The sequence below is a fragment of the Corythoichthys intestinalis genome, chromosome 5, assembly GCF_030265065.1.
Source record: "Corythoichthys intestinalis isolate RoL2023-P3 chromosome 5, ASM3026506v1, whole genome shotgun sequence".
NCBI lineage: Eukaryota > Metazoa > Chordata > Actinopteri > Syngnathiformes > Syngnathidae > Corythoichthys > Corythoichthys intestinalis.
In genome coordinates this window covers 34,454,979-34,480,933 of record NC_080399.1, presented here as the reverse complement: position 1 = coordinate 34,480,933, position 25,955 = coordinate 34,454,979, and the positions used below count along the sequence as shown (strand labels likewise).

At 38.1% G+C, this 25,955-nt stretch overlaps 1 protein-coding gene across 3 annotated transcripts in view; it reads left to right on the top strand.

Moving 5' to 3' along the window:
- Positions 1-25,955, top strand: part of LOC130916184 (plakophilin-3-like) — a 53,326-nt gene that overhangs the window by 1,737 nt on the left and 25,634 nt on the right. Inside the window, exons 1-6 of one of the 3 annotated variants that reach the window (XM_057836692.1) lie at positions 5,881-5,904; positions 6,093-6,270; positions 17,459-17,550; positions 18,755-19,488; positions 24,621-24,744; positions 24,884-25,088. In XM_057836692.1, the coding sequence (XP_057692675.1) occupies positions 5,896-5,904; positions 6,093-6,270; positions 17,459-17,550; positions 18,755-19,488; positions 24,621-24,744; positions 24,884-25,088 (1,342 nt within the window). In that variant the 5' untranslated portion in view covers positions 5,881-5,895. Of the gene's footprint in view, positions 1-5,880; positions 5,905-5,973; positions 6,271-17,458; positions 17,551-18,754; positions 19,489-24,620; positions 24,745-24,883; positions 25,089-25,955 lie in introns of those variants that run through there. The other 2 variants (XM_057836694.1, XM_057836691.1) reach the window with 2 other exon arrangements.

Sequence of the window (25,955 nt, the reverse complement as noted above, 5' to 3'; positions counted from 1 at the left end):
CATTACATTATTTTGCCGTCACGGTGTATCAGCTTCACAAAAAGAAATGCAAAACAAACCATTCGGTGTTTCCCACAGGATGTTGCCAGTGTTTCATCAGTGTGATCGCTCCTCTCAATGATCCTTTCATTAGGCTGCATTGGCTTTCGTTTGGGCTCAAATTGATAACCCAAAATACCAAAGATAGGTTCATAACTCTCCTCGTCACCATTGGAAGAATGTTCGTTACGTCGGATTCGTCGCTGCAAGTAGAAACAAAATTTTCCGCTATCATCGCCGTCATTCAGTACTAAGCACTGAGCCGGTTGTTTCCTCGTAGTGACGTCACGCGCACAATATGCTAGATTTCCGGGATCTCATGGGCAGGTCCTTTTAGCTTGACAATCGACCCAAATTTCTATCATTTTCTTGGTGTTGCTATGTGTGTAATTACACGAAGTGGCATGATATGAATCCAAAAGGCATACGTTTATGGATAAATGATGGAATATTACCATTTCCCCAGGTGTTGTCATACCCTTTAAGTAAGAGTAGCGTTACTTCAAAATAATATCACGCAACTTAAAGAAGTCATCCAAAAAATGTACTCAAGTATGAGTAAAAAATAAAGTATTTGGTGAAAAGAATACTCAAGTAATGAGTAACATTGTGAGTAACTGCTTACCATGTTTGATTTTTATTATTATTATTTTTGAATATGGTATTTTTTTCTCAGCACATACAGCAAATACTTCATTTTTTACATTGCTTTAAAGACGACATAACTGAGCAAGCTGGCATGATAGAAGAACAGCAAGCTTGAGTCTGATTGGTATATTGGAGTCATGTGATTATTGTTGCGACATCTCATTGGTGAACCTGGTGGAGCTACTGTTGGCATCGCTGATAAAAATAAAGTCAATATGTAGAATAAAGAGGAAAAATGTAGTGTCTCTATTGTAGCCCAAAGTAACGGAGCAACAGTAGTGTTTCTTCTTCTTCACGAATTTACTCAAGTAAAAGCAAAAAGTACATTTTTCTCGAAAAGTTACTCAAGTAAATGTAACGGAGTAAATGTAACGCGTTACTACATACCTTTGCCTTTTATATACAGCAATCTTCATGACAAATTAACCCCTTAGCCTGGAATTAACTGTATTATATGAATACAATGTGGTCATGGTGAGTCAACCAAAGTATCTAACTAAATTCTACTAGTTTTAATATCGCAATTTTTATTGTAATATATCACAAACCCCCAAAAAGTCGCAATGTCAGTTTTTTCCAATATCATTCAGGCCTAATGTACAGTGTGTTGTACAACATGTGTAAAATTTAACATGGTCATGGGAATCAAAATTGACTGTGTTTATTCCAGATGTTTAAGTGACTCATTCATTAGCCTGTCTAGCAGGAAATTGTTCGCTTACTGACAAAGACTCACACGCACATACGCGCATTCATTTAATCGACAATTATTACTTACTCCTACAACTACTGGTTATTATGTATGTTATATGTGTGCCTAAAGAGTCAAAAAATAGTGTATATGAATTTTTGTTCCAAATTAATCATTTATCATGATGACATCACAATGTGGTTTCCCATGGTGTCTGAATGTGAGCATCCTGTCTATCTGTAAATAAACTGTAGTCACGTGATTAGTCACCCAGACAGACGGATGTCTGTACCTAATGTTGCGTCGCGTACAGTGTGGACAAACAGTTTTGCACAAGGGCTATATTACACATTTACAAATTGGCAAAAGCTGTAGACCAAATGTTAATATTTTGGCCTATATGACTCAAACGACTGTATATGGATGCATGGTATTTAGGGACTTTTTTTTTATTTTTTATTATTGTTTTAAATTACCCAAAATAGTCCTATAAGGATTAACTTAAAAATCTACTTGCTCAGTGTGAAATCTGGGTCTTTGTAATTGATCTCCAGTGTATACAGTTGTGGTCAAAAGTTTACATACACTTGTGAAGAACACAATGTCATGGCTCTCTTGAGTTTCCAGTTATTTCTACAACTCTGATTTTTCTCAGATAGAGTGATTGGAACAGATACTTCTTTGTCACAAAAAAAAAACATTCATGAAGTTTGGTTCTTTTATGACTTTATTATGGGTGAACAGAAAAAAGTGATCAAATCTGCTGGGTCAAAAATATACATACAGCAGCGCTAATATTTGGTAACATGTCCCTTGGCCATTTTCACTTCAATTAGGCGCTTTTGGTAGCCATCCACAAGCTTTTGGCAAGCTTCTGGTTGAATCTTTGACCACTCCTCTAGACAGAATTGGTGCAGTTCAGTTAAATTTGATGGCTTTCTGACATGGACTTGTTTCTTCATCATTGTCCAAGTTCTCAATGCGGTTTAAGTCAGGACTTTGAGAAGGCCATTCAAAAACCTTAATTCTAGCCTGATTTAGCCATTCCATTACCACTTTTGATGTGTGTTTGGGGTCATTGTCCTGTTGGAACACCCAACTGCGCCCAAGACCCAATCTTCGGGCTGATGACTTAAGGTTATCTTGAAGAATTTGAAGGTAATCCTCCTTCTTCATTATCCCATTTACTCTCTGTAAAGCACCAGTTCCATTGGCAGCAAAAGAGCCCCACAGCATAATACTACCACCACCGTGCTTGACAGTAGGCATGGTGTACTTGGGGTTAAAGGCCTCACCTTTTCTCCTCCAAACATATTGCTGGGCATTGTGGCCAAACAGCTCGATTTTTGTTTCGTCTGACCACAGAACTTTCCTCCAGAAGGTCTTATCTTTGTCCATGTGATCAGCAGCAAACTTCAGTCGAGCCTTAAGGTGCCGCTTTTGGAGAAGGGCTTCCTTCTTGCACGGCAGCCTCTCAGTCCATGGAGATGCAAAACACGCTTGACTGTGGACACTGACACCTGTGTTCCAGCAGCTTCTAATTCTTGGCAGATCTGCTTTTTGGTGATTCTCGGTTGAATCTTCACCCTCCTGACCAATTTTCTCTCAGCAGCAGGTGATAGCTTGCGTTTTCTTTCTGATCGTGGCAGTGACAAAACAGTGCCATGCACTTTATACTTACAAACAATTGTTTGCACTGTTGCTCTTGGGACCTGCAGCTGCTTTGAAATGGCTCCAAGTGACTTTCCTGACTTGTTCAAGTCAATGATTCGCTTTTTCAGATCCATGCTGAGCTCCTTTGACTTTCCCATTGTAGCGTTTGTGGGCGTTTCCATCCAATGAGCCCTATTTAAATGGCCTCAGAGAAGTCACCAGCGCACCACTCATAATCACTCACAAGAAGTTAGGAGGCCATGCTATGAAGCTCATTTCACTGACACAACTTTCTAAGTCACCAAAATTTCTAATTCGTGTTGCTGTATGTATATTTTTGACCCAGCAGATTTGATCACTTTTTCTGTTCACCCATAATAAAGTCATAAAAGAACCAAACTTCATGAATGTTTTTGTGACAAAGAAGTATCTGTTCCAATCACTCTATCAGAGAAAAATCAGAGTTGTAGAAATAACTGGAAACTCAAGAGAGCCATGACATTACGTTCTTCACAAGTGTATGTAAACTTTTGACCAAACTTTTGACCACAACTGTAAATGGCAATAGGTGGGTAAACATTTAAGGCAGAGGTTGGTATAGTAGCGTAACGTAATTCCCACACGCATTGGCCATTTATCAATACCAAGTACGGCAGTTTTATACTTGTGAACTCACAAACCCGAACCTGGCGACTTCAGTTAGAAAAATTAACTCGCAGGGACGGAGGAGAATGGTGGCTTTTCTCAACCTTAAGCATGGCATGTTCAAACTGAGAAAAATATTGCACCCAATGACATCATTGATGTCTATTTGAACTTCCAATTATTTCAACTATTTAAAAAAAATACAAATACAAGTAACATTTTGTCATTTTTATAATATTTAAATATCTTGTATATTGTGTTGTAAGTACAGCAAATTTGAAATTGGTGTTGTTAATAAATTATCAAGTAAAAATAAAAATCTCCATAGTGAACTACCTTCTGACATACAAACAGAGGTGGATAGTAACGCGTTACATGTACTCCATTACATTTAGCTGAGTAACCTTTTGAGAAAAATGTAATTCTAAGAGTGGTTTTACTAAGCCATACTTTTTACTTTTACTCGAGTACATTTGTGAAGATAAAACCCAACTCTTACTCCGCTACTTTGGGCTACACAAGAATCGTTACTTTTTTTTCTCTTTATTCTACATATTAGATTTTGTGTTTTGCCAGCGATGCAAAGAGTAGCTCTACTAATTTCACCAATGAGATGTTGACTCCATTACTCCATTATTCTGTTGACTCCATGACACAAATCAGGCATGTAATTATATATATAAAGGTTGATAAGCAATAAAACTGCAACAAAAATGAATGAAATGAAAAAAAAATTTTTTTTATAATGGGTCGAAAGTATTTTTCGAGCACCTTAGACAGTCATTTGCTTTGCATATAATTTAAAGAATATATATATAATAGAGATAAAAACATTTTTAAAATTGATTTTTTTCTTTGATTGATTTTTTTTTTTTTTTTGATTGAAGCAACTTTTGGGGGGATTGAATGATTTGGATAAAAATGTCCTAATCATAATATGGCCCAAACACAAAAAGGATTGCTTTCATCAAAGAAAACTTTTTCAATGAAAAATAAAGTGTTCATATGCCAATTTTTTAATATCAAATATTTTTTTTGCATTAAAAACTTTTTTCTGTCATTAAAATTTTTCTTTTTTTGATTGAAGGGATTTTTCTTTTTGAAAATCTATATTTTTTTGAAGCAACTTATTTTTTGATTGAACAATAAAGAGAAAAATGTCCTAGCCAAAATGTGGCCCAAACACAAAGCAACATTACTTCAATCAAAAAGTTGCTTCCAAAGGAAAAAAAAAAAAAAAAAAAGCTTTCCCATGCATTTTTTTGAGTTTCAAATTTATTTTTGGATTCAAACACATTTTGATTGAAGCGACTTTTTGGGGGATTGAATGATTTAGATTAAAATGTCCTAATCGTAATATGGCCCAAACACAAAAAGGATTGCTTCAATCAAAGAAAACGTTTTCAATGAAAAATAAAGTGTTCATATGCCAATTTTTTAATCTCAAATATTTTTTTTGCATTAAAAACTTTTTTCTGTGATTGAATTTTTTCTTTTTGATTGAAGGGATGTTTCTTTTTGAAAATCTTTATTTTTTTTAAACAACTTATTTTTTGATTGAATAATACAGAGAAAAATGTCCTAGCCAAAATGTGGCCCAAACACAAAGCAACCCTACTTCAATCAAAAAGTTGCCTCAATATAAAAAAAAAAAAAAAAAAATTGAGTTTCAAATTTATTTTTGGATTCAAACACATTTTTTTTTTTTTTTTTTTTTTTTTTTGAAGCAACTTTTTTGGGGTTGAAAAAATATATTTTGATTGAAACAACTTTTTCTTTTTTTGGGGTTGAATAGAAAGACACAATTCTACCTCCATATGGCCCCGCCCAGGGGATACAAGTTTTGACTAGCGAACTACATTGGCACGACACCGGCGGACGTACCAAATTCAATGGATGACGATGTTGGCGAAAAGCATTGCCTAAGCAGCCTGATTGAGAATTCCCCTCAAGAATAATGGGAAACAAAAAACGCACATTGTCAGCGTATTATTTTAAATATTCTTGTAAGTTAATTTTATTGCTGACACTGCGTTTTGGGGTCATCAACATGTTGTGCCCCCCCCCCGCCCCAAAAGTCAAACTCCGCCTATGCTACCAGAGTATTTTGATCCAAATAACTGTACTCCTGCATAAGTACAGGGGTGCTTTTAGCAGCTCTATACATATGGCATAAGAGGTGTGAGGTTACGTAAGCAAGGTAGAGCCCACCTGTATGAATGCGTCAGGTAAGTACACGCCACGGTGAAGTGTTTTGAGGCTCCGCCCCCTTGTAGAGCACCTCTGTGGAGCGGGGGAGTCTCAGTGCGTCTCCAAACGCTCATTCAGCAAGCATTGCGCTGCCGCCGGGACGCGCTACTTTTGCCCCAACATGAGCACCGTGGCCTCTGAGAATGTCTTTCTGTCCGCTCTCCAGCCCAACAACGCGGTCACCACCTACGGCCTCCCGTCAGAGATCCATCTCGGGAGCGGTGCGTCGGGCACGGACGATATGTCGAGGGCTCGACGGGTCCAGCAGCAGGTTCAAATGCGGCTAGCCGAGAAGTCCACACTTCCGCGTCATAATGGCTCTATTTCCACCTCCGCCATGTCAGGTAAGACGAGAACTAGTCCGTCTTTATTGGACTTCAACTCCTCCCAAAGAAACACTTAATTACAGTGGTCTTTAAAATGTTTTTATTTATTTTTTACCGATGGTCAGCCTGTTGTGGAATTTAACAGTTAAAAAAAATGTAACATGCATTCTTGCTATTGCAATTTAGTGGTGACTTATGCTGAATTATGCAACGCTTCACTTTGACCTTATGACGTTTAACAGCTGTCAGTAGAATCGCAATCAAAACTTAACTGCACTGAAGACACCCAATTACGACATGTAACTAAATTGTGTGTTAAATGTGCATTACATGTCATTAATCAAGAATAACTAATCGAGGTTCATCAATTGTATTAACCACAAGAATTGTTGTAATGATGCAAACGCTTAATACTGCAATTTTCGGACTATAAGCCGCTATTTTTTTCCCCTCATTTGGAATCCTGCGGCTTATAGTCCAGTGCGGCTTATTTGTTGATTTAATTGGGTTAATAGGTAACACTTTGTTTGACAGTGGCGTCATAAGCCCGTCATAATTATGACATGACACTATGGTGGGCATAACTGAATGCTTATGACACATGTTATAAAGTGTCATCCGGCAAATTATGTTAATAACTCCATTTATGTCCAGCTCGGATCTTTTAAATCCATTCGAAAGTGAGATAATTTGTCGGATAACACTAAATAACATCTGTTATAGGCATTCATTAATGCTCATGACAGTGTCATGTCATAATTATGATTGTCTTATGACATCAAATACTACAGATTCACAATAATAATGTCAATTATGACATTGCACCGATAATCCAGATTTTAAAAAAATTCAACTGATAATGCAACCTGATAATGATATACTTGATTAAGCCTCCAAATGTGCGCAATCGACGCAAATTTATCCAATTCTGTGCCTGCGCTTCAAGCCCTCCTACAGGCATTTTTGTGCAATTAAGGGGCATTGTATCCACCCAAATCAATAAAACTAAATGCAAACACTTTCAAAACAAGCCATTATATGCCACTTTAACTTACATATCAAAAGTTCGCTATCTTAAATTCTATAAAATGCTAACTTTTTTTTTTTTTTTTTTTTTTTTACAATCCTCGTAGCAAATGGTTCAAACACATATTCCCACAACAAGCGGCTAAATATACCTATAAACTAAATTACAAATGCATAAAAAAAAAAAACTTTAGCTCGAACAAAAACTAAGCTTAAGTTGGTAAGTATTATAAATATTAATTAATTAATATACATTGGTTTAGTTGTTGAAATGTACTATTTGTTCACATTTGATGTGGAAAAAGGAGCAATTACCGTAATTTCCCGAATATAACGTGCCCTTTATTCCCAAAATTTACTCGTAAAATCATGGGTGCGCGTTCTTCACGGGTACAGGGACGGAGACAGAAAAAAATCATCATGATTCATGTTCCATTGTAAGCATAGACCAGCACAATATTACCTAATCCGAACAACAGTGATATAATAATCAAGTTTCATGTAGTAAATAATTGTTTTCGTGATATTTTTCACATCTAATAAAATTAAAATGTTTTTTGTACTATTCATTTATTTTTTACCGGTACATTTTTCTTACCTTATCGTTGCAACATGCCGGCACATGGCGATATTGTCTTGAACAGAACATAACGGTGATCCGTTTCGTATAAATGTTGATCGTGTGGCGAGCTAGGACAGGAGTCTGAGGAAGAGTGTCGAACCACTGAGTCAAGCCCCGTTGTTTTAGTTACATTGAAACTCACAAAGTAACAACGTACGTCTTGCACGCAAATCGCGGGACATTTGTTTACTTCCGGCTGTTCCCTTAACTAAACTCTTCCCCCCGGGAACTACCCAACTTGCCAACATTATTTCCGCTTGTGAAGTCTGTAAAAACTCGCTACAACTCCTTACTTCGTGAAAATTATTATCGTATACTGTGAGCAATTTTACCACAGAAAATTAAAATTCTATTTTTTAGAAAAAAATATTTGACAAAAGGATTAAAAAATGCTGCAACCGCTTACTTTATAAAAGTTCGAGACACGAGACTCATATTTATTGGTGCTAAAATTAGGGTGCGCTTTATACGCGGGTACAAGAATTTTCCCTAGATTTTACATGTAAAGTTGGGGTGCGCGTTATACACGGGTTCGCGTTATATTCGGGAAATTACGGTAAATCTATTTTGCACAGTAACATTTGTTCTTGTGTATAATTTAAAATTGTGTATATAAGTATATCTTTTAACATAATTATCGGCTTCACATTATCGGTTATGATCTGGAAGGTGGAGGAAATTATCTGTTATCGGTTGAAAAATATGTCTTCGTGCATCACTACCAAATACCACAACTAGGAATGAATGAAACAACTGGAGCAGTAACTGAAGAAATACTTAGCGCAGAACATGAATTTGAATTGTTATTTACATCTGTAGACTCTAGCACTGCAATGCATGCTAGGAGGTATGTTGGAGGACAACAGTGTTGACAGCAGGTGGCAGCAGAGATTGACTGTCTCCCCCAAGAGAGCAGTGATGGCCAAATGAAGCTTCTTGAAGCATTGATGCTTTGCAGCCAATTGGTTCAAAGCTTCATGGTGGTTCATATGGTCTTATGAAAGTCTTATGATGCCGCTGTCAAATAAAATGTTACCAGTTAGCCTTTTATTGCCAAATGTATCACATTTGATACACTTAGATTTTCATGATTTTGGGACTAATTCAGAATTTTGAAATATCTTTCGCCAAAAAAAACATAAGTGATGCAAGTCAACGCATGCATCTGCAGGTTCCATGAGGAAAAAAAAAACAGGATTTAGCAAGGGTTATAGATATTAGAGTGCTTATTACACATAATTTTTTTTTTCATTTTTTTACAAATTTGAAAAAAGGTTTCATTAAGACCTTATTTTTCAAATTTTGTGATTCTCTGACAATTGCTTCATATTGCAGGCATTAAGGGGTTTTAATATATTTTGGTGTAAATATCCTATAATACAATAAGGACAGCTGCGGCTTATAGTCCAGTGCGGCTTATCTATGAACGAATGTTGTTTTCGTGTCAAATATGATGGGTGGCGGCTTATAGTCAGGTGTGCCTTATAGTCCGAAAATTACGGTAGTTAACACTGAGTAACTTTGAAATGCTGAATCCAGATTTGACTTTTTTTTCCCCTGTAAGATGTAGGGGGGTTTTTGTGTGTGTGTGTGTGTGGGGGGGGGGTCAATATTTATTTTTGTGCGCATTGCAAAATGATTACAAAGTGATTTTAAATGAGTATATAACATATCTGGCACCTAAAAATAGAGGCAGCCCCCGGGTTACGAACGAGTTCCGTTCCTACGCTGACAACGTAACCCGAATTTACGCATAATTCGGAATTAAACCTTTAAGTACCCCAAAAGACTCCTTAAATCTCAAAATAACTATCCAAAAACATGTATTATACATCTAATTAATACAATAAAGTAAAAAAATAAGTATACTGTATTATGTATTTGCCATCAATACTGAGAGGTAGTGGACAAGACACTGTTACGCGACTAAAAAAAAAAACAAAAAACAAACAACTGCAGACAAAATGACTTACGAGACACCGGCGTTGATAAAATCGAAATCACGTAAGTCGGGCACGTCTTAACCCAGAGACTACTTGTACACCGAATATGTAGCAAAATCAACCTGTTATGCTAGGTTTTAGGCAACTGCAGACATAGGGGATCAACAATAGGGAATGTGTGACATTGCACTGCACCCAAAGTGCTTCAATATGTCAAAACCTGTAAACTATAACAAGCTAATATTGATTCAGAAAAATGCATATAACTGCGCAAAGGACTGAAAGGTTAAACTGGTATTCGGTGAAACTATATGAACAATCTCTATTAAATACCACTAATATAAGATTATCTCAAATGCAGACTGCTTGGAAATAGGCCTGTCGCGTTAACAAATTTTAGTGTGCGATAATTTATCTAATTGCGCCCCCCCAATTAAAAAAAAAAAAAACAATTTCTAATAACACAGTGAGAATACAGTATAAATAGATCAAGTACACCCATTTAAACGCGGTAAGAAAACACAACTAGAAACAATAGACCATGCCTCTTAAGTAAAAGACAACAATATTAATACCGCACAGAAACACAGAATAAATAAAATGTGTTTTCAAGGAAAAAAAAAAAAAACAATTGCAGTTAATAACTTAAGCACTTAGGCAAATGAAAACTTTTCCCCTCATAGCTTCTGCAATGGTGTTCCATAGGGATGCAATGATACAGTTAAGTCACGGTTCGGCACGATTTTCGATACGGGGGACACAATTTTCGATCTGATTCAATACATTTAACCCTCTGGAAAAAAAAAATAACACCTGTATTTTTTGTTTCGTTTTTTTTTTTTTTTTTTTTTTTTTTTTTAATCAAACGGGCAAAAATTAAATTGCCATCATATAAACATGCATTTTAGTGCTTAATATCTTTGTGCTTACTTCTTACTGATCTGAAGAAATTTAGTATAAAAGTGCTGAGAACAATATTGTTTGTAAAGTGAGGCGGGGCACACTGTTGATTGCTACAGCTCTCTTAGCAGCTAGGTTTACTACATGAGCAAGACGTCCTATTTGTGGTCCGAATCCATCTGTGTCACGTACTGAATTAACAATATTTGCAGCATTATCTATAGTCACTGGTATGGATTGATTTGGCCTTCTTAACTTCCATTCAGTCATGGCGGTTTATAATTCATCGATGTAGTATATGGACTACGTGTCCCATAATCACTCTGGGCTCACGTAGCCAATGGCATGGGACGTAGCACATCTAGTTTGCTATTTCATGATATCTAGAGTGTGCGCGCATTAAAAAAGTTAGGAAACGCCACAGAAGTCACGTCTGCTCATTACTGCACAACACTAGCATATGACAATCGACTTTCATAAACAGGACGAGTTTGAAGCAGAGCGCTCTTAATTTGCCACTCAAATATCTGGTGTTGTGCTGAAAAATAGCCGCACCACGTGAAATGTCACCCCTGACGGGAGCGCCCACACATCAACAACACCGGCACGCCGGAGATGGTCCGCAGTCAATCCGGAGCACTGACGCGGCCGTTATACGTTGAACAATAGGATATAATGGGAACGATTGGCTCGGCGCTATTTTTTGCCGGACCTGGAACGAAGATGCATTTTGCGCAGTTGGTACCAAGGAATCCGAACTTTTAACAGCATGTTTGCCACACGCGCGCACACACGTGCACGCGAGGCGATAAATCGCAGCGGAAAAATTACCGCCTTCATTTTTATTTATTGTGCAATAAATGGAATTATTGCATATTGCGACAGGCTTACTTGGAAGCTAAAGCAACCAGAAAGTGATGATGTAGTTGCAACAGAAAATGAACAAAAATTGTTGGCCAGTACGTTTTTCACAAACAAGCTAACTCTCCCCTGCAAGTCCTACCAGAGGCAAGAATAGGTACAACAAAATAACAAATAAAACTGTGGTCATTTCAAAATTGGAGTTCCAAAAGTTTTGCTCTCTGTAAGTAGTCAAAAATGAAAATCTCACTAAAAAAGATGTAGTGTAACAGCATTTTATAACGTAAAGTCATACTGAGTCAGTGATTACAACATTAGAAAAACAGATAACGGAATGTGTCCATTCAGGTTGTCTACAGGTTTTTTACCAACCTGAGTTTCATGCAACCTTCACATGTGAAAGGGTTAATGTATAACAGGCTGCAACAAGTGTGGCATTCATGAACGTTCCTGTGATACCAGAATGAGGTGAAAGTTGGCCTCTAGGCAGCAGGTACGAGTTTGTGCTCTTTTAGGCCTGCAGTTGTCATACATTCACCATTGTTTTTTTGAAAGTCATAGAAGTTTCATCCATTTTGAATGAGCAAGAAAATTGACAGCGAATCATCGCTGCCAGCCTCCAAGTACAACGGATTGGCCGTCCATCACTATTAATGTCAGTATATGAGTTAATCGCCCCTCTCACGTAGCAGCATAAATAGTATCAATAAAAAATATCAGAATTATACATTATGATAAAACTTCAGCCAAAAAATTAACATTTTGATATTTTCTGTAAGGAGATCTATTGCAGTGTTGATCAGAACTGAACTTGATCTTTGAAAAGACAAAATCTTTGCCAGAGATAATTTGAATTTAATTACACACTTAGAAAATGTAAACATATGTATTTGAACTATGATAGACGTTTGTTTTCCAAGGCTTTTTTTTGAAAATTATAGTCTTTTTTGCTCCTTACACCTTTAAGTGGGTGGCGATTTAGTTATAGAATGATGACGGGTTTGCGTAGTTTTTAAAAAGTGGAAGAGAGGGGGGAAAGCATGTCATGGTCAGATTGTTGCAAAAAGTGTGGTTCTCCAAGGGGAAGTGAAAGTACACCAGTAGAGTTCTATCACCTTGTTCCTTATAGCTTCTATTTTGAAGCATGTTTTTCCCTGTTTTGTAATCTCAGTATTGATGTTCAAACTGATAATATAGTTTCGTTTACAATAATATTGAATTTAGATTTTTTTTTTTTTTTTTTTAATAAAACCTGCCTGCTTTTTGACGGACATTATTTTGCCTATTCCAATAATGGATTGTAGTTGTGGTCCTGACAAACCTTGAAGGACTATAATGAGCGTATTAAATTTGTTACCACACCTCCGGATCATATCACCCTGGCCAATTAAATATTAAAATCAAGTTCAGTCAAGTGGCCTGTTTTTCCATTTTGTGGTTTGAACCTGAGTTTTAAAATTTGAGACTTTTTTCCCCCCAAAACTTTTTTTTACTGTTTGATTAAAAAAATAAAATAAAATAAATAAATTTCAATTGGAAAACTGAAAAATGTTATCGATGCTTCTTCACTTTTCGAGATAACATCGTTCATTGCCTTTAAACACAGAACATTGTAACCTTCATGAAAAGCTCAAGTGACCTTTTTTTAAGTTATTACATGTCCAATGACAGGTAAATCTTTCTATTTTATGCCCTCTAAGTCAGTCCATAAATGACTGGAATGCAGCAACTCATGCTAACCTCTCTTCTGCCTGTGGCGAAATACTATATGTCTCACTGGGTTTACTTTGAACTACCTTGCTACCTGCTAGGAGGAACGCTTACAGTTATAAGTTGTCACGTCTTATCAAACAACCTCTTATGCAACCTTTAGAAGACTCCGCACAACAAACAGTGGCTGAGGAGACGCCCATTACCAAGAAAATAACTGTGAGTGTTCACAACTAGGAATTTACCTCCTCTTCACTTTCTTCAGGACTGTAAATTTCTTCCTGTAAATATCCACATCTGAGGGAGGTTGTGGTGTCATTGAACAACGTTAGAGTGGGGAAAATACGAATTTCAGAGTTCAGACATGAAAATAGGGAAAGTGACAGAGCATGTTTTATGTGTGGCGTCTCAGGTGTGTTTGGGTGTTGCCAGTAGGCGGGTAAGGGACACATCAGTCATCATTCTTTTCTGTACAGACCGGTTTGTCATGTGTTTGTGTTCTCTACAAGTCAAGCGTGAAGTTAGTCCAGCACTTCACTTTTGCTCTCAAGTGCAGAATCAAACCTACATATTGTTACTGGACTAAAAGAAGTGGAACTAAATCCACATTTGATACTAGTTTACACTCACTGGAACGTCTTGCGAGTGTGACTACCTAAAGTTTTTAAATTCAAAGTGCTGCTCGAAATTTTTGCCCTAAGCGAAATGGCCAGTCAAGTGTTGCAACTTTAAGTACCCTTAAGGTGACTTAAGGTGTCATTCTAGCGCAGATATAAATGTGAAACTTTTAAAGACGAAACGTGTTGTACTCCTAGCCATTATTCTCAAAGTGAAAATATTAGAAAGTAGGGCTGCTGCTATCGATTATTTTGGTAATCAATTAATCCATCAACTAGTCAGGTCAAATAAAGATTGCACTTTCAAATGAATAGTAAATGTAAAAAAAAATAATAATAGTAAAATTCCCGAGTGTTTCTTAAAACTATGCACAATTGCACTATCATTTAGAAATAAATTACAATACTGGAGCTTAGCCTCGAACAGTAATTTTGAAAAAGAATCTAAGTACAACAAAAGAACAATTGGTCAACATGCATAGCAAAGTCCGCTAGCTTAAATGCTATGAGATGCTAAGGTTTTTTATTTTTATTTTTTTAAACAACGCTCTTGAAAAAATCATTCAAATGCATATTCCGACAAAAAAATGGCAAAATACACCTATTAGGTAAAGTACGGATGCATAAAAAAACATATTAGCTCAAACAAAAGCTTATCTTATGTTGGTCTTAACAGGGAGCAGCTGTATTCAGTCTTGTTAAATGTGTTATGTCATATACACTGTTGCCACTTAAAGACATTGTATCCATCCAAATTTATAAAACAAAATGCAAACACTTTTTTCAAAAACCATCACAACACCATTATAATTAAACGAAACCTCGAAGCAGCTAAATTTGATTCCAAGCTTTTTTGTAATCGAATTACTCAAGTCAATCGATTAATCGATGAAGCACTAATAGAAAGGACAGTGGAAGTTTCTACGATGGCTGGGCGATTTTAAGATGGAGATCGAAGATTGAAAAACATTTTTAGATCCATCTTGGTGATCAACTGTGTCATATTTAATCAACTAGATGCTTAAAATGCAGATGCAAATTGACTAATTTTGCAGATTTTGCAAAGTCCAATGATGATTTCTTTTTTTCGAGCTGTTTATTACACTCCAGTTGAGGTAATCTGGAAAGGTATAAAAACATTTAAAAAAAAAAAAAAAAAGTCAGATTTTCCTTAAAATACGAAATACATTGCATTTTTCAAGCACCTGCTCTCTTAATGCTGATATACAACGGTCGATACAATTAAAAAACTACCAGTTAAAATACAACAGTAACAAAATCCGTGTATTAAAAAAATAATGAAAAGAATCGATATTTGACAATATGGGGTGGGGATTGTGATTTTTATTTTTTAACCCCTCTCATGGATAGTGGTCACTACAGTGGACATCTATTCAAAAGATATCCTTAGCTTAACTCATTCACTGCCAACCAGGTCACGGAGTATGTGCTACGTATGGTAGTTATTGAAAGAGGGAAATTAATATTGAAAACAGCTATTGACGCCAATAGACACCCAATCCATTTTAACTGGGAGGGCTGAAAGCAAACACTCAACCAAAATTAAATAAATAAAAGAAGAGTAAAATACGCATGGGCCACACTTATCCGAATCTGTCTTTCTTCTTTAATTGTTCAATGTATTTCAATTTGTTGAATTAGATTTTTAGAAGTTTTATTTTTAAATTAACTTAATTTTATTTAGAATTATTTATCATTTTTATTGGTCAACATGTTTTATTTGCGTTTTTATATATTTTTTCATTTGTTTATGATGATTTAAATAATTTTATTTTACAAAATGGATCATTCAATTCATTCATTCATTTGTTTAAAATTTTATAAGTGTTACTTCATTGCCCATCACAAAATACGCACGGGCAATACTAATACGACAATTGGATGTCAAATGGGGACCCCTAAGTATTGGCCCGTGGCCCCAACTGCTCTGTGGGCAACAACTTTGACACCCGTGTGAAAAAAGAAAAATGATAAGTCATGCATTAAAAGGCCAATAAAACCATTTTTATCTTCTTGGCTGCCATTGACAGCGATAGACAGACGAATGTCTGACAAACATAACAAAGACAACCCAAGTGAACATAAAATGCAGTTTATGAATGCCATTGAGGGCAATAGACGTCCAATCCATTTGGACTGGGAAGACTGGCAGGAAATGATCGCCCTCCCGGTTCAAATGTCAACGTCCAAATGTCTGTTGCCGTCTATTGCAGCCAATGAGTTAACCTTAAATCAAGTTCCTCAACTCCAAACTCATCCAGTCTTGTCTTTATAGCGATTGCTTTGTGCACTGGTAAAAACAAACCCAAAAAATGGACCTTATTCATTGATCAAGAGGCTCAAGACTCCGTGAGGTATTCTTGATTGGTACTTACTCAGTATAACCTACTATAAGTAATCTTTCATCAGTACTGTAAAAGCTTCGCTGTTCTCTGTTGACTCACTAACTGGATTGGAATAGCAAATGTTACCCGTTTTGTGTTGTGAAAGCTGAGGGGGAGTGTTTGTGTTTCAGTTGTGAACCGTAAACGCCAAGTCACCGTCAAGGATAGATCAAATACTTTTGCCCACGCATGCACACTTGGTTACTCAGAAATTGGGCTCGGTCCTGTTTTTCCATGATTTTTATCGTTAATTTTTTTAAAGAACTGGTGCTGAGCAATTCTAAAATTTGAGATAAGTGGAATTACCTTTCAAACTTTAAAAATTGTGTTATTAGGTTAAGCGCTTCATTTAAAACTGGAGTGCTACAGTGAAAAAATTAGGACACCCCATTAAATATTCAGTTCTTTATTAAAAAAAAAAAAGTTCACATATCAACGTCTGATCTTGTTTTTCTTTATCTCTGGAAAAGAAAGTGATTTAATTGCAGGTAAAACAACAAAACAAAACATTGTTTTACTCATTAAACCAAATACTGTAGTTATTTGTAAAATTAGTGTTTTGAAATGGCTGCTGGGCGTTTTACTTTTTTGTGTATTTAGAAAAATGCATGACTCCTATTTTCCATCCTCCTTTGACCTCTGAGTGGCCCGCACAAGAATAGAGTTAGACTGGGGTCAGCTTTTATGATGTCCATTGCTCATGAAGAAAAAGGAAATAGTGAGAATTCAAATGAACAGAAGCAATGATGGGAATTTAAGTGAGTGGGAGGAAGAGAGCACTTTTTGGGAAAGGCCTCAACTTGTCTTTGTTGTTTTTCTGCTTTGACTTGTTTGCAATCTCCTCTCACACCGGCGTCAAGGTTTTTTTGTCACTGAAATGTTTGCAACAAATAAATACAATGACAAGCATCCTAGTCCTGATATAGTGGGACAAGTGTATTTCTAATAGAAATGTGAAATGCCTTGCGCTACATTCATATTTTTTTCTCAGCCATGTGAAAAGTTTTGCTGAAAGATTTAAGAGGCTTGTGAGGTGGCTGCTAAGAATATCCATGTACTTGAATAATTGACATCACTGTGATACTGTGGTCATGATGTGTCGTTTTATTTGTGTTACTCCAGACTATGGAGGGTCTTCCACTATGAAATATCAGACGTACAATCCGGGTTACAGTTCCAAGTCCTCCTATGCTTTCTCAAGCTCCAGGACCATGGTGAGTATTACATCTCCCACTTTGAGAATTTATTCCTCTAAATCAGTGGTACTCAAAGTGTGGGACAAGTACCACCAGTGATGTGCGAAAGATTGACTGAATTAATTGGTCAAACAATATTTTTTTTGTTTTTAAAACAATCCACTACAGCGCATTTATCAAGTACACTTTGGTTGTATTCAACTTAACAACTTTGAAGAGTAATAACATTTAACACAAGTGTGTCAATTTGTTGAACCAGGGTCCAGATCCGGCCTGCCACCCAAGTTGTGCATCAACTTCATGTTTCTGGCTAAAATCTAATTTCAATTTCTGCAGTCATCAATGAAAGATCGAGGACTAGAAATCAGGATATTTAATAGTTTCTTTCTGAAAACAAACAAAAAAATCTAAATAAATTATGATTTACCAGTTTTAAAAACAATGAGAATATTTACTGTTTTGCTTTTCTTAAAAAAAAATCCTTTTAATTAAAAAAAAAAAAAAAAAAATCAAGGAAATAGAAGCTTTAAAAACAAGAGTATGTACCGTTTTTTTTTTTTTTTTTTTTTAATAATTCCATTACATGTAATTTATTCAGACAGTTTGACACCCCTGATTTAAAGCAAACCTTAAATACTGAATACAATGTTCACTTAAAATTCAAGCCCAGTGCTAAAGTTCAAACTGTGGTTTAGAGAAATAAATCAAACTTCTGCCCGCATTTTTTTGGGGCATTTTTGGCTTGCTAGACTAACAAATGATTGCTGCCGGCCCTCTGACGCAAAAAGGAATGGACAGCTAAGGCACATTAGCATCCAATGAGTTAACGTTGGCCCTTAAGGTGGGGCTTGCTGTAAAATGTTTAAGAACCACTGCTCTAAATTGTAAACTGTGAGCGATCTCTCTTCTGGCATGTGTGGTATTTAACAGACCGCTGTGAAAGGATCAGCCCTAGGATTTCGGATCAACTCTCTAGATTCCATTTTTTTTTTCTCTAAAATGGAGTTCAGTGGTTTCATTTTTGGGGTTTGAAAAATCAGAAAATACTGACAACCTCTGTACAGTATATGACTAATCAATAACCTTGAAGTAGTGGTTGTCACAGCCTTTATGATATTGGGAAACCGATGATGTTTCGGAATGACTCATTCATTCTCCCACACATCATAATAAATACAACTCCCTCCACGGTGAAGTGTAACAGTCCTTCCTTCGTCTCCAGGCGCCTCAGATGGCACAGAGGTCCGGCTTCAGCTCTCTATCAACCGGCCCGGACATGTCCCAGTTCCACCGGATTAGTGTCGGAGGCGGTGGAGGTTATTACCGAGATGACGGCCAAATGGGCACCTACCAAATGAATCGGCAACAAACCCGTATGGAACCAGAAATTGTCTCCTTGCACGGCATGAGACAGCAGACCATGGCGGCCCCCGCCTGGATGGTGGACGGTAGTGATGGCGCTAGCATGGCCTCAGACCGCGATGCCGTATTCAACCGCCAGTACGTGCAAAGCAATGGCTACAGCACGCAGATGAGGCAAAGTGCGGGTTCTATGACCTTTCCGGCGTCCATGCGTCGATCACACAGCGGCACCATTCCACGTATGACAGAGATGGACTTGGGGACTGTCCAGCAATCTTCCTACAAAGGCCCGGCCTACCGCACCATTAGCAGGATTAACAACCGAAACAACCGGATGAGCATGGGCTCCATGTCTGGGACCCTGCAGCGCCAGATGTCGGGTGCGTCCAGTATGTTCGGAGGGGGGGTGGACAGAGTGGACTCGGGCTTCATCGGGCCAGGAATGTCCTCTGCCTCCCAAGGGAACTTAGCCATGCAGCGCCGTCAAAGCACCATTTCCCGGGCCATGTCAATCAAAAGCATGCAGAGCGTGGGCCGTGGAGCCGATATATTCAACGAACAGATGGGTGTCGGAAGCATGGGGAACCTCGCCGGGTAAGACACTGACCATTATTTAGTCTTAATTATCATTAAAGGGGAGGACAACGTAGTACAAATGACCTTCATATGAAAGACGGTGTCTCAAAGTATTTAAGGAAATTTCTTAGACCTCTGATAATGGAGAAAATAATGTTTAAATAAAATGAGTTCAAATGAACTACGACAGCCCGGTACTTAAATCAGATGGCACGGAATACTGCCATCTTTTGGACAACTGGAGTAACTAAATAACAAGTCCGCAACTAATAAATCCACATTTAATTAATCAGACTTGAGACAAAAAAATCTAAAATTGGGCGCCCAGGATCGACGCGTATACATCCCTAGAACGTACCTATCAGATTGCCTTCTAATTGTTCCACCAATATCGGAAGAGTAGCCTTAGTTTTAGTTAGTCTCCTCACTAAGCAGAATAAGAATAAGAAGAACAAAGCGATCGTGTTACCGCTGTACTCCTGGTTTTAAATGTTCTGCATCTTTTGTACTCCAACAAACAACGCACAAATGGACATGGAAACACTTTAGCGACTTCACAATAGCTTAGCGCTCGGCACTAACTGTTAATATCTCAAAAACAACAACAATAAAGACTAAACAGTACAACAGGGTTCGTGTACTCACCTCTTATAGATGCACACGGGACTTAGCAACACACTCAGGACATTTTTCAATAGACATGACTTGAAACTACTGCTGGACAACTGAAAGACAAGGAGCAACAAACTATCTCTCTTCCCCTGTCGCTCTAAAAAATAACTTACGCACAGAAGCGCGACCGCCGGGTCCCTGCCTGTCTCATACACAAATTTATTTTCCAGTCTTTGGAAAAGGAGTAAATCTCTCGCGCAGGAACCGGCAGCGTCCATCATAACGTTGCGCGTGCGTCCGTTAAAGGTGTCCGGGCGGCAGACGTGTCTTGAATTTCGTTCCACTACGAGCGGCTGTCATAAAGTTATTAGGGAAAATCATAGTTTTTGAACATTTATGAATCGTAATCGAATCGTCACGTGTCGAATCGCGATGCATCTAATAATCGATTTTTTGGCATTCCCTAACTATTGGCGTCAATAGATGTCAAATCTATTCAAAGTTTATTGGCTAGCATTGAATGATTTGATCGCTGCCAGCCCTCCCGGGCAACACGTCTGACCTCATCAATGGCAGTTCGAATTCTGTCAGTCAGGCCTTTTTGTTGCAAAAGATGGGGGAAAAAAATTATTATTCAATTTTTTGTCTTATTTATTACCATAAAGGAAATCTAGCAACCATTTATTCACCATGAAAAAATGTGTTTCCTTGCAGTTATTACATTTTATTTGGGGGTTGACAGCACAAATTGGGGGAAAGAAAAAGATAATTTAAATGTTTTTTTCACTTTATTTACTTTATTTTGTTCTATATTCCACCTCAAAAAACATTTTTTTTTAGATTTCACTGTCTTTTGTCTTTGTCTCTTTAAAAAAGTAGGGAGGAGGAAAGAAATCTGGAAAATAAAAATCGTAACTCAAAGTTTTGGTGGTTTTTATCCAAAACCAGCCCTTTCTAATCCAAATGTTTGGACATCTAGCCGTTAGATGAGTTGTAAAGAAGTTGATGTGTTGCCTTAGTTTTTTTGTAAGTGGTAATACGGCAAAGTTACTGTGTGGTCAATGCATAGAGTTTACTATCAGTTGACCAGAAACGGGATGTGGGGCTGCTCCATAGGGGGCCTGTTTTCAAAAACATTCTAATATTTTCAAAACCAAAGCCGCTAGCCACCTAAAACCAAAACAGGCCCCTCCCTTAGGCATTTATGAGTCTCTATGAGCTGCGCCATAAAAACTCAAAGTCGTTCCCTGATAAAATCCCAATTTATTAATTTTAATATAAGTTTAACAAAAATTAAAAGGGCTATAAAATTGTCACATTTTACGGGAGATACACAAAAATCACCAAATGCAGAGATAATCACTTATATTTTCAGGATCAATATCAATATTTAACATATAGGTTTTTGCCCAAAATAGCATCTCCAATATTTTTATTTAGTTAAATTTTGACAAGTTTTAAGCAGCTAATAAATCACTTAATTTTCCCATTAGAAACTTAATACTTGAGGAAAGCATGCAGTCATCTTAATTTTACAACAAAAGCAAATTTTGCATTTTTCTATATACAATCACAAAAAAATAGTATTTAGGTTGAATTCTTATGTCACTATTGCCAGCTATCTGGCCCTTGCTGTTTTTAGATTAAAATGTTACATAACATAAAACACGTAAATGAATGGACGCAGAAATGTCTAAATTACTCGTGTTTTGGGGCAGTTGGCTGAAAATTACCTGATTATTTGAATGTAAAGTTAAGCTATTCTGTATGGATACAAAATCCAACATGGCGGCCATCACAAAACAAAAAGCTTAAATTAAAAATTCTTCTAAATAAATGCGTAAATCCCAAAATTTCTATAGATATGAACGTAAAACAGTCTAGATTCATGGTTCAAAGCAAAAAAAAGCGGGCAGTTATCGTTCATTTTACGTAAATCTTTCAAGCTAAAGTTACGCTATTTTTTTCCATTTCATTTTTTTCACAACGTTTCAAAGTGCATGCATGATGCTATTTTATATAATAATTACTTTGAATCCTCGACCAAATCACTCTTGAGACACTCCTGCCTGCTTGTATGCACTACAACTTTCATCTTGTTTCCACCTAAATCCGGCATTAGAACGCGGCGTTAGTTTATCGTTGTGAAAGCTGCCACGACACTCTGCCTGCCCCCTTCTGGAAGCTGTGGCGAAATGTCTGTAGGAGCTGTCATGTTAACTGGTAGTGAAGTCTTTGGTCAATCTAAAAACACTTGATTTTTAAAGCAGCTGTAGTCTGGATTTAGTTGTGTCCTTGTGAGGATTGGAGTTGACTTTGATGGCAGTAACCCTAAAATGCCAAAGAGTCAATTTGTAAATCATTTTTTTTCTTGTAAATACAGTGGGAAGAACAAGTATTTGATACACTGCCAATGGGAAAAACCATTGGCAGTGTATCAAATACTTGTTCTCCCCACTGTATGTACCGTATACCGACTGTCGCAGTTTTTTTCATAGTTGGCAGAGGGTGCGTCTTATACTCTGGAGCGACTTATGCGTGAAATTATTAACGCATTATTATATTGTTGTTGCTCGTTAGCATGTTCTATATGCTATAGTTATCTCAATAACTCTATGTTACATTAACATACCAGGCAGGTTCTCCGTTCGTTGTTTATGCGTCATGTAATGTTAGCATACCGTACACTTATTCAGCCTGTTGTTCTCTATTGTATTTTTATTTTAAATTGCCTTTCAAGATGACATGTCTGTTGTCTTGATGCTAGATTCTATCAAATAAATTTCCCCCCAAAATGCGACTTATACTGTGTGCGACTTATATCTGTTTTTTTCCTTTTCATTGCGCATTTTTTGGCTGGTGCGACTTATACGCTGGGGCGACTTATACTAAGGTGAGACTTAAAGTCCAAAAAATATGGGATATATTTACATTAAAACATGGACAGCGATGAGAATTTGCCTTTTATGTGGGAATATTCAGTAGTGCTGTGTGTTAAAGCTAAGCACAATGGATTGTGACCCAGTTTCATAGCTGCTGGACTACTTTTGGCTGTCGTCGCTCAATTTGAGACTTGGTGTTTCACACATCCTACACTTGCACTGTTAGCCCACTGGATTGGCAAACATCAGTGAGATTTACTCCCACTATAACACACACATATCTATTCAATTCAATTTTATTTGTATAGCCCTATATCACAACAAGGTTGTCTCAGGGCTTTGCAGAGTCAATATGATACACAATCAGATACACTAGATCAGGGGTTCCCAACCTATTCCACTAAGGCACACTGTGGGTGCAGGATTTCATTCTTACCAAACAAGATGACAACACTTTTTCCCCAATCTGGTGTTTTACAAGTGCAATCAGTTGATTGCAGTCAGGTGTGGCTTGTTTTAGCAGAAGCCTCATTGGTTCAACTGTCTCTGCTGGATCGGCTGGAACAAAAACCAGGACCCACAGTGTGCCTTGAGGACTGGGTTGAAAACCCCTGCACTAGATGAATTAGATGAGTTCAAGTCCTGGGCATCCCCCATCCTTAGACCCTCCATGGCGGCAAGGAAAAATAAAAAAATAAAAAACCATGGGGAAAAAAAGAAATCTTAGGGAGAACCACAGTCAGGAGAGATTCACTCCCAGGACGGACAGGCTGTAGAAGCACCAGGACTGATGATGGGTATTAGTAAAAGAACTTCCAGTCTGTAGTGACGCAATGGGGTTAGAGAACTTGAGGGGGTCCATCTAGCCAGATGAGACCGGGGGGTGGGGGGCGACGAGGACGTCCATCCAGCCAGGGGTCAGGATAGTCAGGCGGTTGCAGCTGAAAAATAGCCTCTCCCCCAGAAGGGAGGGGGGGAAAGGGGACACCGGGTGACTAGTGATGAAGAGACTAGTCAACTAGATATTAGAATTAGAAAAGAGAAATAAAGTAAAGACAAGTGGTAGGTAGAGTGAGAAGCATGGGATAGGACTGAGTGGCTGTACTTCCCCCAGCATTACAGCTTCTACTGCAGCTTAGACTGAATTGTGAGTCCAGTCTGTTTTCAACTAGCCTGACCATAAGTTTTGTCAGATAGGAATGTTTTTAGTCTAATCTTAAATGTACAGACTTTGTCGGCCTCTTTAATATTAGCTGTAAGCTGATTCCATAAGACAGGAGCTTGGTAACTAAAGGCTCTAGCTCCTACTGTACTTTTAGAGACCCTTGGAACTACCAGTAGACTTGCATTCTGAGAATGAAGTGTTCTATTGGGGCGGTATGGAACCAGAGCATCTGTGAGATAAGCTGGCCTCAAACCATAATTGGTCTTAAATGTAAGAAAGAGGATTTTAAATTTAATTCTAAACTCAACTGGAAGCCAGTGAAGAGCTTGGAGCACATATCTAGGCAATGAGAAAAAAACAGCATCATGTTAATTAATCTCGTTATTAATACTAATATTGCTGCTTTTGCTCATTAAAAAAAGGGGGGAAAAAGATTTTTTTTTTCCAACAATAGAAACTGTCTGATAACTCCTGATGTGTTTCTTGACCAGGATTGAAACTTTGGACATGAGCAGAGCTGTGCAGTATCTGAGAGAACCAGACTCTGCTTTGCAAGTCCTGGGCGCAGCTTACATTCAACACGAGTGTTACAATGACAGTGATGCCAAAAATGAGGTACAAAAAAGCACATGAGCTTTCTCTGAAACGCTGAATGATCATTGCCAGCTCCTCCATTTACTGTAAAATGGATCAGAAATCTGTCGCCAGCAATGGCAGCCAACGTTAATCAAATCCCCACCTGACATGTTTTAAGGTACGCTTATCCAAAGGCATCAGCGAGCTGGTAAAACTGTTCAACTCGGACAGTCAGGAAGTGCAGCGTTACGCCACCGGCGCAACACGCAACCTCATATACGAGAACATGGAGAACAAGGTGGCACTGATCGAGGAGGGCGGCATCCCGCAGCTGGTGGAGGCGTTAAAGGAGCCCGATGACGAGCTTCAAAAGAACATCACCGGTAGGAATTTTCTTGTCAAAACATGACACGGCTTGCAGTGCTTAACTTGTTTTTTGTCAGCTTCATCTCCTACCGTTTACTCGACATCAGTAAAGACTCATTATTCATTTTAACTCAACAACTACTGGGTTACAGCCAAGGGCGTAGGTTTGCATGGGGACGGTAGGCACATAACACCTACCAACTTTTCATGATGCCCAAACTGTCCCCACCAACTTTTAAACAACCTTATTTGCATTACTGTCTAAAAGGAGTTCAGTTATATAGGTAATTTAGATTGTCTTCTCAGATGTTGTAAGGATAAAATTGACCCTACCATTATTCAGTGAATTATTTCCATTATGTTCAGACATCTGCAGCTGCAGCTGGGGGTTTGACCGCCAAGGCCCCCGCCTTTGGCTGCCGCCCAACTCCCTACGCACCCGATCCCTTTGGCCCATCCCACAGGTGGTGAGCCCATGGGAACGGGAACCCACGTTGCCTTTTCGGGCTGCGCCCGGCCGGGCCCCATGGGGACTGGCCCGGCCACCAGACACTTGCCTTCGAGCCTCACCTCCAGGCCTGGCTCCAGAGGGGGGCCACGGTAACCTGCGTCCGTGCAAGGGAAACTTGAGTTCATTTGTTTTACTCATCATAGGGGTCCTTTTGAGCTCTGCTTTGTCTGGCCCCTCACCTAGGACCCCATGGGTGACCCTGCCAGGGGCTTAAAGCCCCATACAACATAGCTCCTAGGATCAGTGGGACACGCAAACCCCTCCACCACGATAAGGTGATGACTCACGGAGGGGGAGCGGGAGATAGACAGGCGGATCGGTGCAGCGTCTGCAGTGATGTGGACTCTGCACCGGTCTGTTGTGGTGAAGAAGG